Genomic DNA, 11,203 nt, shown 5'->3' on the forward strand with positions numbered 1-11,203 from the left:
GGACAAACGGTGGTTTTCCTGCCCATGCCCTGCTGCAGGCTCCCCGAGTTCTTCGCTATCATTAGTGGACGCCGGGTGGAAGCGTTTTCCGTCTTCAGGGCTATTTCCCTAGGCCACATTCCCAGAACTAGAATTACTGGGTCAAAGAGTATGAGCGTTCTTAAGACTGCCATGTCCGTTGCCAAATTGCTCTCCACGAGGGCTTGGCCAAGTGGGCCTCCTACGTGGGATGTGAGCCGTTCTGTGTCCCACACCCTCCTCACCCGAGGCAGAGGCTGCCTCCGCGCTCGCCCTTGATGGATGGCAAATGGCATCCCACGGTTGTTTTCCTTTGCATTCCTCCGATGGCGCGAGGGCCAGCCTTTCCCCGTTTGTGAACGGGTTGTCTTTCTTCTGGAGAGTCAGTAGTTTGTGCCCTGTGCTCATTTATCTCACAGTGGACATGTCTCTATGTTTTCTCAATCATCAGTTTGCATAAGGATATAAGTCTTCTCTGTATTTGCTGAAAATATTTTCTTAGTCTGGGCTTTTCCCCTGGCTCCCGAGTTTGCCTTCTTGCACATACATAAGTTTCTCATTTGCATGGGGCCATCTGCACATCTCTCCCTTGGAGGGAACTTCTGATGCTTCCAAGCTCAGAAAATCCCTTCCCTCTCCAGCGTTTGATCGACACCCCGCTCCACTTTCCTCTGTGGTTGTTTTAAAAAGCCCTTGTCTCAACTCTCCGCTCCATCTGGAACATATTGGTGGGAGGAGGGGGCTGCACGGCCGCTGGACCGGGGGCTCCTTCCTCCTAGATGCCTCTTTCCCTCCCTGGGCCCCAGAAAGAGAGATTAAAGAGTGGCCAGAAAAGCGGGAAGGGTCTCCACGGCCGGTCCCGACCCCAGAGGCAAACGCCACCTTGCTCCCGGAGGGCCTGCGGGGGCCACCCTGCCTCCTTGGCTTGAGAAAGAAACGGAGGTGCCTTTCCTGCAGAGACGGAGAGACAGCCAGCAGAACCCGGGCACGGGGTGGGGGAGGCCTGCTCCAAGGGGCAGGCCCTGGGCGTGAGGGTCATGAATCTGATGAGAACAAAGCTCAGGTGAATGCACAGTCAGGCACAGTCAGTACCCTCTCACCAGCCTCTCTCTCTTCCTCAGACTCACTGCTCCTAAGATCCCGGAAGGGGAGAAAGTAGACTTTGATGTAAGTGTATGGGACCCAAATCAGAGCGCCCCAAGCCTACCACTGAGCGCCAGGGTGGGCCTCTGCCCCTCTCCTCTCGAGCAGCAGAGCCCGGGCTTCATAAGCCAATCCTGGACCACACTCCAAGAATATGCACCTCTCCCTTTTCCCCTCCCTCCTCTCTCCCCACTCCTCCACCCATCCATCCACCCCCTCCTCCTACCCACCCTTCCTTCCACCCCTCCATCTACCCATCCTTCCATCAACCCTCACTCCAGCTATCTCTCCATCCACCTCCCTCTTCCTCCTACCCACCCTTCCTTCCACCCCTCCATCCACCCATCCTTCATCTACCCTCAATCCAGCTATCTCTCCATCCACCTCCCTCCTTCCTCCTACCCACCCTTCCTTCCACCCCTCCATCCACCATCCTCCATCCACCCTCCATCCTTCCTCCTACCCACCCTTCCTTCCACCCCTCCATCCACCCATCCTTCCATCTACCCTCACTCCAGCTATCTCTCCATCCACCTCCCTCCTTCCTTCCTACCCACCCTTCCTTCCACCCCTCCATCCACCCATCCTTCCATCTACCCTCACTCCAGCTATCTCTCCATCCACCTCCCTCCTTCCCACCTACCCACCCTTCCTTCCACCCCTCATCCACCCATCCTTCCATCTACCCTCACTCCAGCTATCTCTCCATCCACCTCCCTCCTTCCTCCTACCCACCCTTCCTTCCACCCCTCCATCCACCCATCCTTCCATCTACCCTCAATCCAGCTATCTCTCCATCCACACTCCCTCCTTCCTCCTACCCACCCTTCCTTCCACCCCTCCATCCACCCATCCTTCCATCCACCCTCCATCCTTCCTCCTACCCACCCTTCCTTCCACCCCTCCATCCACCCATCCTTCCATCTACCCTCACTCCAGCTATCTCTCCATCCACCTCCCTCCTTCCTCCTACCCACCCTTCCTTCCACCCCTCCATCCACCCATCCTTCCATCTACCCTCACTCCAGCTATCTCTCCATCCACCTCCCTCCTTCCTCCTACCCACCCTTCCTTCCACCCCTCCATCCACCCATCCTTCCATCTACCCTCAATCCAGCTATCTCTCCATCCACCCTCCCTCCTTCCTCCTACCCACCCTTCCTTCCACCCCTCCATCCACCCATCCTTCCATCTACCCTCAATCCAGCTATCTCTCCATCCACCTCCATCCTTCCTCCTACCCACCCTTCCTTCCACCCCTCCATCCACCCATCCTTCCATCTACCCTCACTCCAGCTATCTCTCCATCCACCTCCCTCCTTCCTCCTACCCACCCTTCCTTCCACCCCTCCATCCACCCATCCTTCCATCTACCCTCACTCCAGCTATCTCTCCATCCACCTCCCTCCTTCCTCCTACCCACCCTTCCTTCCACCCCTCCATCCACCCATCCTTCCATCTACCCTCACTCCAGCTATCTCTCCATCCACCTCCATCCTTCCTCCTACCCACCCTTCCTTCCACCCCTCCATCCACCCATCCTTCCATCTACCCTCACTCCAGCTATCTCTCCATCCACCTCCCTCCTTCCTCCTACCCACCCATCCATCCACCCATCCTTCCATCTATCCTCACTCCAGCTCTTTCCATCATCCATCTTCCTTCCTTCCATTGATCTATCATCCATCATTATCTGCCTGTTCATGAGTCTACCCATCCATCCACCCACTGCCTGTTCACTGATCCCACTGTCCATCCACCCTCCATCCACCCACTGCTCCATCGTCATCCGTCCATCTCTCCCATCCCATTACCTACTTCCTTCCATCTGCACACTCATTCTTCTGTTCACACAAGTGTGCACAGCTCACTCTCTCCCCCAGGCTCAGCCCCTGAAGGGCATCTCTGAGCATGATGACAGGGTCAGTCCACCCTAGGGATGCTACTGACCTCATGGTGCAGCCATGCCTGGGTCACCTCCAAGCAGGGCATCACCCAACCCTGAGGCTTGGGGATCAGGCCACCCACGGCCCCAAGAGGGCAGCAAGAAAGACAGTTGTCCTGGTGGCCCGAGCAGGCAGGGCTTCTTTGGGGCACAGGTGCCACTTTCCCCAGGTAGAGGCCAGGCCGGGCGGAGGGGTGGAAGCGACAGGCCTCTCTGCCCACAGGACATCCAGAAGAAGCGCCAGAACAAGGACCTCATGGAGCTGCAGGCCCTCATCGACAGCCACTTCGAAGCCCGGAAGAAAGAGGAGGAGGAGCTGATTGCCCTCAAAGAGAGGATCGTGAGTGTGGCCGTGGGTGGAGGCCGCCGGGCACACTTGGAGGGTGCCGGTGGCAAGGCTGGACTGACCTGCCTCCTGGCCACAGGAGAAGCGCCGGGCGGAGAGGGCTGAGCAGCAGAGGATCCGTGCAGAGAAGGAGCGTGAGCGCCAGAACCGCCTGGCGGTGAGCGGGGTGTCCGGCCTCGGGCCTTCTCCAGTGGTCAAGCTGTGGGGGCCAGGGTTCAGAGCCAGGAGTTAAGCCCTGCCCCGCTGAAACACTGACCCTGGAGATTCCTCCCAGCCACCTCTGCGTCCACAGGGTGGGGGACAGCCTGCCCCTGCCCCTGAGGGTCCGGGGGTGTGGTCTCCACAGGAGGAGAAGGCCCGGAGGGAGGAGGAGGACGCCAAGAGGAGGGCCGAGGACGACCTCAAGAAGAAGAAGGCCCTGTCCTCCATGGGGGCCAACTACAGCAGCTACCTGGCCAAGGTAGGCGGGCGAGGCCGGGGGGGCCTGGGCCTGGCTGGTGCCCGGCCCTCCTGAGACCCCACGTGCCCTTCAGGCTGACCAGAAGAGAGGCAAGAAGCAGACGGCCCGGGAGATGAAGAAGAAGATCCTGGCCGAGAGACGCAAGCCCCTCAACATCGACCACCTCGGCGACGACAAGCTGAGGTGGAGCCCGGCGGGGGGCACGGGCTGCTGGTCCCTTCCTGTGGCCTGAGGAGGGTGCAGGGCTTGGGGGAGGCCCTGGCTCTCAGGCTGACCCCCCGGTGCCATCCTTTCCCCCTCAGGGACAAGGCTAAGGAGCTCTGGGAGACCCTGTACCAACTCGAGACGGACAAGTTTGAGTTTGGGGAGAAGCTGAAACGCCAGAAATATGACGTGAGTCCAGGCACCTCCGCCCGGGGGCCGCTGGGCCCCACCCACTGCGTCCCGCGGGGGCTGTGGCTGGAGGCCACCTCTGGGGCAGCCACTTGGCCACCCGAGGCATCGGCCAGGCCCCCTGGGTACATTGGGAACCCTGCCTGAGGGCCAGCATGAGTTTAGGCCACAGGGGGCCCTAAGGTGTCCTCTGAGCAGGCCGAAGGGGTGGCACCTGCACAGCTCTGGACGGCGGCTCCTGGGGCACCGGCTGCCTGGAGTTGCATGGAGGGCTCGCGACCTTGAGCGACCTTCGCTCACAGACCCCAGCACGAAGGCAAAGCTGGAGTCAGAGGCGGGCTGCCTGGGGTGGGACATCGAAGGCTCTGTGAGGCCCAGCCCTGGCCCACGCACAGAGGCCCAGGTGGCCCAGGGAGGGCTCCAGTCCTGGGTGACGAATGTGCTCTGGGACAACCCAGATACCTGGAGCTTCCCCACCTGAACGCCCCTGCAGCACCCCTCGGGTGAAGGACACGTGCAGGGGCATCTCCGGTGACCAGCCCCGGCTCCCCGGGAACCCTGGGCAGGCCTCTCCTCAGCCCGCACGTCCTCCCCCTCCCAGAGGCACACAGCCGATCCCTGCCCTGGTGGTTCCCAGGAGGAACCAGGCTCCCCTGGGGCTGGCCCACACAGAGCCCCGGCCAGCTCCCCTGTGTCCACCATGCAGTCAGGTGTGGTGGCCTCCACACACACACTGCCCATCCCAGGGCCCAGGGGCTCAGAACCCCAAGGGCCATCTCCAGACCAGCCCAGCGCACGGCGGGGCCTTGAAGCCTCGGCTACCCACCCAGCCCTGTAACCATCTCGGTCTCTCTAGATCATGACCCTCCGGGCCAGAGTGGAGATGCTGGCCAAGTTGTGAGTAGCCAGAGTCCGCTGCGGGCCCGGCTCGCGCGTGTGCAGTGCACGGTGCTCCTCTCGCATGGCAAAGGCCAGGTCACGGAGTCGGGCAGGCAGGCTGGCCCTCCGTGGCCTTGGTACTCTCCTTCCTGCCCCGTCCCCTCCTGCCTCCAGACGTGGCCTTGAGGCTGGCCTGCTGCCCTGGTTGGCAGGAGAGGAGGGGCCTCTGCTTCCCAGGAGCTTTGGGAACCAGGTGCCTTGGCCACCAAGCTGGGAGCAGGGGTGGGGCCAGGAGCAGGAGGGTCAGAGTCAGGGGTCGGGGGCTGGAAGGAGGGTCTGCAGGCCCCACCTCCACCCTGCCCCAGGGCCTGCTGCAGTTGGAAGGTAAGTGGCCAGCTCTGCAGCTGCTGTGTGTGGTATCGCAGGCTGGTATAGGCCAGCGAGAGTGAGTCGGGTCAGCCACCCGAGGGCAAGGGACAGCGCCCTCCCGGAGGAGCCAGGAGCAGGAGCCAGCATGGAGCCACCACTCTGCTGCGGTGGCTGGGCCCCCGGGTCCCCCTCGCAGTAAGTCGCCTGTGTTGTTTGCAGATCACCACCCTCAGGAGCCGCATCGACCAGGCCCAGAAGCAGTGAGTAGCCTGGCCCACCTTGCTCTGCCCTGGGCACAGGGGCCACAGGGCCTGCTGCCACTGTCCATGCGGGCCTGGTGTTTTAGCCAGCCCCTGAACAAGGGCCAGGAGTGGCCAGCCCTCAGCAGAGCAGTAACACAACTAACCAGGTCCTGTGCCCTGGGGCCTGTGGACCCTCCTCACCTGATCACAGGAGGGGGTGCCAGAGAGGGTTTGCCAGTGATGCCCTCTGGTGCCCAGCTCCAGCCAGTAAGGAGAGGGCTGTAGGAGGCCCCCAGCATGCGGAGGCTCTCAGGGGCCATCAGATGGCCTTGCATGGCCGGCCTGGACACCCAGAGTGTCACCCTCCAAGGTGACCGGGAGTTCAGAGGCTGACCTGGGGGGCGACATGGCCCCTCTGCAACTGTGGGTTCCTCAGAAATGCCCTTGGGCCATGGACACGTGCCCCACGGGGTGCGGACACCCAGGGCAACACTTCTCCCCGCCCCCTGGGCTGAGCCCTGGTGCCAGTGACATGCCACTGGGGGTCTGGTCACTGAGCCTGGCTGCAGGCTGTCCCTCCCCGATAGCCTGGTGGAGCTCCTGCTTCCCAGGGCTTCCTCCCTCTTGCCAGAGGCTCCCTTCTGCTCCCAGAGACGGGCCCCCTCCAGGGAGGGTCTCGGTTCTGTGGGCCAGGACTGTCATGGGTGTGCATGTGCACGTGTGTGTGTTCACGCGTGTGTGCTCAGGAACGGTCCTGTCGTGCCAGCCTCTGGGGCTGAAGCCCCCTGTCTTCCGCCTGCCTGGGCCCCACTCAGCACCTCCTGGCTCTTTGGTGCACAAAGGTCCTCAAACCCTCAGAAGAGGGGACAGGTTCCTGGGGATGGCCACACTTATCTGCTCCCCAGAGTGGCACAGACTGTGTGGGGAAGAGAGTAGTCATCTGCCAAGACAGTCTCCACCCACTGGGGTCTGTCTGCAACAACCCTAGGCAGGGCAGGGAAGACAGAGGGTGGCCCTGCCCCGGGCCCACCCCTGCTAACCACACTAAGCCCTAAGCCCCAGGCCCCTGGCCAGGCCAGTACAGGTGAGTCAGTGCCGTGCAGAGGGGAAGAAGTGTGGGGGGGGGGGTTGTGAGGCTTGGCCAGGATCTCATCCTGCATGCATTTGGGAGGCCAGGGCTGGAGGTCCACACTGGGGAGGCCAGGGCTAGAGGGCTGCAAGCCAGGGAGAGGCTCTGCCTCTCAAGGCTGCCCTCCCAGCCGGGCTGACGCTCAGACTCAAGAACAACTTGCTTCCCATCTGCAGCAGCAAGAAGGCCGGTGCCACCGCCAAGGGCAAAGTCGGCGGGCGCTGGAAGTAAGGGGCCAGGAGGTCCCGCGGCAGAGACCCTGCCCCGGCTCACTCCAGCACCATCGCCCCAACACTCGTGCCCAGGCTGCTTCTGGGGTTCCAGGACGACGCCGGGGGTGGAGGGCCCCGCTGGAGCACCCCCTTGTCTCTGCCGTCCCAGTCCCCACCCTCTGGGGTCTGTGAATAAAGCCAGCAGACCCCCCTCCAGCAGATGTGTGCTGTCGTTCATGGGGGGCCTGGGGTGAGAGCCGCCCAGTGGAGCGGCTCCTGAGAGCGTGGGGCACATCATGCCCACTAACAGCGACTGTGGCCATGCTGGGTGCTGGGCCCAGAGCGCCTCCAGGACTCTGTCATTGACTCCTCTCACCAAGGGCTTGTCACCCCGAAGATGCCCCCCATCCCCTATCCCAGGGCTTGCCACGTCGGACACCGGCTGAGCCCCCAGAGAGCCCCCTTCACCTGGGCTGCTCTGAAACCCGTCCGAGTCAGAAGAACTCTGCTTTAGGAGGGTCAGGCAGGGCAGCCAGCCAACGGGAGGCTGCAGACGCCCCCGAGGGTGGGGTGAGACCCCCGCTCCTCTCTGCAGAGCTCAGCACATCAAGGCAAAAGAGGAATGCGAGAGGCACGTTTCCAGCAAGAGAGCAAATATGGCAAACACACAGGGCTCCTCTATATTATAAGAGAACACAGTGCACAACTGTGCCATAAATTTGAAAGTCCTGACCAAATAGAATTATGGAAAATATAAATCACAGAAATTGGATCAAGACGCGGAGCCTCGGACAGCCAGGTATTCATGCAGGAAGGTATTTGTCCAGAAGGGCCTCTCCAGGGGGCTCCAGGGGCGGGTCTGTGGGCTGCAGCAGCACAGGGGCTGGACCCCAGGGACAGAGGAGGCCCTCAGCTCGAGCACACATGTGCACACCCAACACGTACAGCTACGTGACCCTCTGTGCGCACCAACACACACACACAGAGCAACGTGGCTCCCTCTGTGCACACCAACACACACACACACACACATACACAGAGCAACGTGGCCCCTCTGTGCGCACCAACACACACACACACACACACAGAGCAACGTGGCTCCCTCTGTGCACACCAACACACACACACATACAGAGCAACGTGGCTCCCTCTGTGTGCACCAACACACACACACACACATACACAGAGCAACGTGGCACCTCTGTGCGCACCAACACACACACATACACAGAGCAACGTGGCTCCCTCAGTGTGAACCAACATACACACACACACATACCCAGAGCTACGTGACCCTCTGTGCACACCAACACACACACACAGAGCAACGTGGCTCCCTCTGAGCACCAACACACACACACACTTACAGAGCAACGTGGCTCCTCTGTGTGCACCAACACACACACACAGAGCAACGTGGCTCCCTCTGTGCGCACCAACACACACACACACTCTTACAGAGCAACGTGGCCCCCTCTGTGCGCACCAACACACACACACTTACAGAGCAACGTGGCTCCCTCTGTGCGCACCAACACACACACACACACTTACAGAGCAACGTGGCTCCCTCTGTGCGCACCAACACACACACACACTTACAGAGCAACGTGGCTCCCTCTGTGCACACCAACACACACACACACATACACAGAGCAACGTGGCTCCCTCTGTGCGCACCAACACACACACACACTTATAGAGCAACGTGGCTCCCTCTGTGCGCACCAACACACACACACACACAGAGCAACGTGGCTCCCTCTGTGCGCACCAACACACACACACACACTTACAGAGCAATGTGGCTCCCTCTGTGCGCACCAACACACACACACACTTATAGAGCAACGTGGCTCCCTCTGTGTGCACCAACACACACACAGAGCAATGTGGCCCCTCTGTGCGCACCAACACACACACACAGAGCAACGTGGATCCCTCTGTGCACACCAACACACACAGACACACAGAGCAACGTGGCCCCTCTGTGTGCACCAACACACACACATACGCAGAGCAACGTGACCCCCTCAGTGTGAACCAACATACACACACACATACCCAGAGCAACGTGGCCCCTCTGTGCACACCTACACACACAGACACACAGAGCAACGTGGCTCCCTCTATGTGCACCTACACACACACACAGAGCAACATGGCCCCTCTGTATGTGCACCAACACACACACATGCAGACACACTCACAGAACAACGTGGCTCCATCTGTGTGTACCAACACATACACACACACATATACACAGAGAGCAATGTGGCTCCATCTGTGAGCACCAACACACACACACAGACACACAGAGCAACATGGCTCCATCTATGTGCACCAACACATACACACACACACTCACAGAGCAACGTGGCTCCATCTGTGTGCACCAACACACACACACACATAGAGAGCAACATGGCCCCATCTGTGTGCACCAACACACACACACACAGACACATTCACAGAGCAATGTGGCCCCATCTGTGAGCACCAACACACACAGACACACTCACAGAGCAACATGACCCCATCTGTGTGCACCAACACACACACACAGACACACTCACAGAGCAATGTGGCCCCATCTGTGTGCACCAATACATACACACAGACACAGTCACAGAGCAATGTGGCCCCATCTGTGTGAACCAACACACACACACAGACACACTTACAGAGCAACGTGGCCCCTCTGTGTGCACCAACACACACACACATAGAGAGCAACATGGCCCCATCTGTGTGCACCAACACACACACACACAGACACACAGAGCAATGTGGCCCCATCTGTGTGCACCAACACACACACAGATAGACACACTCACAGAGCAAAGTGGCCCCATCTGTGTGCACCAACACACACACTCACAGGGCAACGTGGCCCCCTCTGTGTGCACCAACACACACATACACACACAGAGCAACGTGACCCCCTCTGTGTGCACCAACACACACATACACACACAGAGCAAAGTGGTCCCCTCTGTGTGCACCAACACACACACACACACACAGAGCAACGTGGTTCCCTCTGTGTGCACCAACACACACACACACACACACACACACACACACACAGAGCAACGTGGTCCCCTCTGTATGCACCTACACACACACACACAGACCCGCAGCCCTGTGTGTGCACACACTGAAGAAATATTTGCAGTGATGCTGCGGAAGCCTCGCCCAGCAGCAGCGTCAGAGCCATGGGGACCCCATGGCAGGGCCCTGCAGTGGGGACACGTGAGTTCAAGCTCGGGGCCTGTGTGAGCAGGCAGGGTCACCTGGGGCGGGAGCAGCAGCCCCCAGAGGTGGGTGGTCTGGGAGGTGGGTCCTCCACCAGCCTGGCCGGGCTCTCTGCTGAATGAAGCTGGTGGTGGGAGGTGCACAGGGCACCCAGGGAAGGCCAGGAGCCCGGCTAGGTGTGGTGGAGCAGAGAACCGCTGTCCACACCTCGACACACGCCACCAGCACAAGGGCCCGCGTGGCCCAGCATGACGCGCACCACAAGCCCTCGTGGCACAGCCCCCTCCACGTGGCATGTCCTCAAGCACCACCCAGCCCTGGCCCACCCAGCCCTGCCCCCAGCCGGCCTCCACACAGTGGGTTTACGCGAGCTAAGAGTGACCAGGACACTCTTCAACGACGCAAAGAAGGGAATCCTGACACAAGAGTGACGGCTCCCACCTGCGCGTCCAGCCTCGCCTCCGTGCCTCGTGGTGAAGGCAGGGGCAGCAGGGGCTTGACGGGACTCAGGCAGCTGTGGGGGGTCGGGGTGGCCCCCACACCAGGAGGAGGCCCTGCCCTGGGAGTTGGCTGGGCTTCAGATGCAGAACTTCGTGAGCCTGAGGCAGGCAGGGGACGTGTGGATCAGAACAGAACAACCCCGCTGATGGGTGGACTGGGCGGAGCGCGGCTCCTCCAGGCCAGAGTGCTGACAGGGGCTGACCTCAGACTGGGACCCGCAGTGAACTCCAAGTCCAAACAACACGCACGTCCCGCACGTCCCGCCAGCTGCCCCCCTCTGCAGGAGCCCAGGCCAAGAGGAGGCGACG

General features: G+C 60.7%; 1 protein-coding gene across 2 annotated transcripts; it reads left to right on the forward strand.

Moving 5' to 3' along the window:
* The first annotated feature begins 1,078 nt into the window (after positions 1-1,078).
* Tnnt3 (troponin T3, fast skeletal type) lies at positions 1,079-7,352 on the forward strand. Of its 2 annotated transcripts, none has more exons than XM_077797845.1 (8): positions 1,079-1,185; positions 3,330-3,446; positions 3,532-3,609; positions 3,799-3,912; positions 3,986-4,095; positions 4,215-4,305; positions 5,162-5,202; positions 7,101-7,352. In XM_077797845.1, the coding sequence occupies exons 2-8, from the start codon at positions 3,363-3,365 to the stop codon at positions 7,153-7,155; spliced, it is 573 nt and encodes a 190-aa protein (XP_077653971.1). In that variant the 5' UTR covers positions 1,079-1,185; positions 3,330-3,362; the 3' UTR covers positions 7,156-7,352. The 2 variants fall into 2 exon arrangements, with proteins under 2 accessions (XP_077653971.1, XP_077653970.1); XM_077797844.1 differs by lacking the exon at positions 5,162-5,202 and adding an exon at positions 5,773-5,813.
* The last annotated feature ends 3,851 nt before the right edge of the window (positions 7,353-11,203 follow it).

The sequence above is a fragment of the Urocitellus parryii genome, chromosome 4, assembly GCF_045843805.1.
Source record: "Urocitellus parryii isolate mUroPar1 chromosome 4, mUroPar1.hap1, whole genome shotgun sequence".
NCBI lineage: Eukaryota > Metazoa > Chordata > Mammalia > Rodentia > Sciuridae > Urocitellus > Urocitellus parryii.

What these genes read in the sequence shown, in the direction of transcription:
- Tnnt3 (XM_077797845.1), top strand. Translation starts at nt 3,363, where the DNA reads ATGGAGCTGCAGGCCCTCATCGACAGCCACTTCGAAGCCCGGAAGAAA. An exon ending in AGCGCCAGAACCGCCTGGCG is followed by an intron (nt 3,610 to 3,798) that starts GTGAGCGGGGTG and finishes TGGTCTCCACAG; the next exon opens with GAGGAGAAGGCCCGGAGGGA. An exon ending in ACAGCAGCTACCTGGCCAAG is followed by an intron (nt 3,913 to 3,985) that starts GTAGGCGGGCGA and finishes CGTGCCCTTCAG; the next exon opens with GCTGACCAGAAGAGAGGCAA.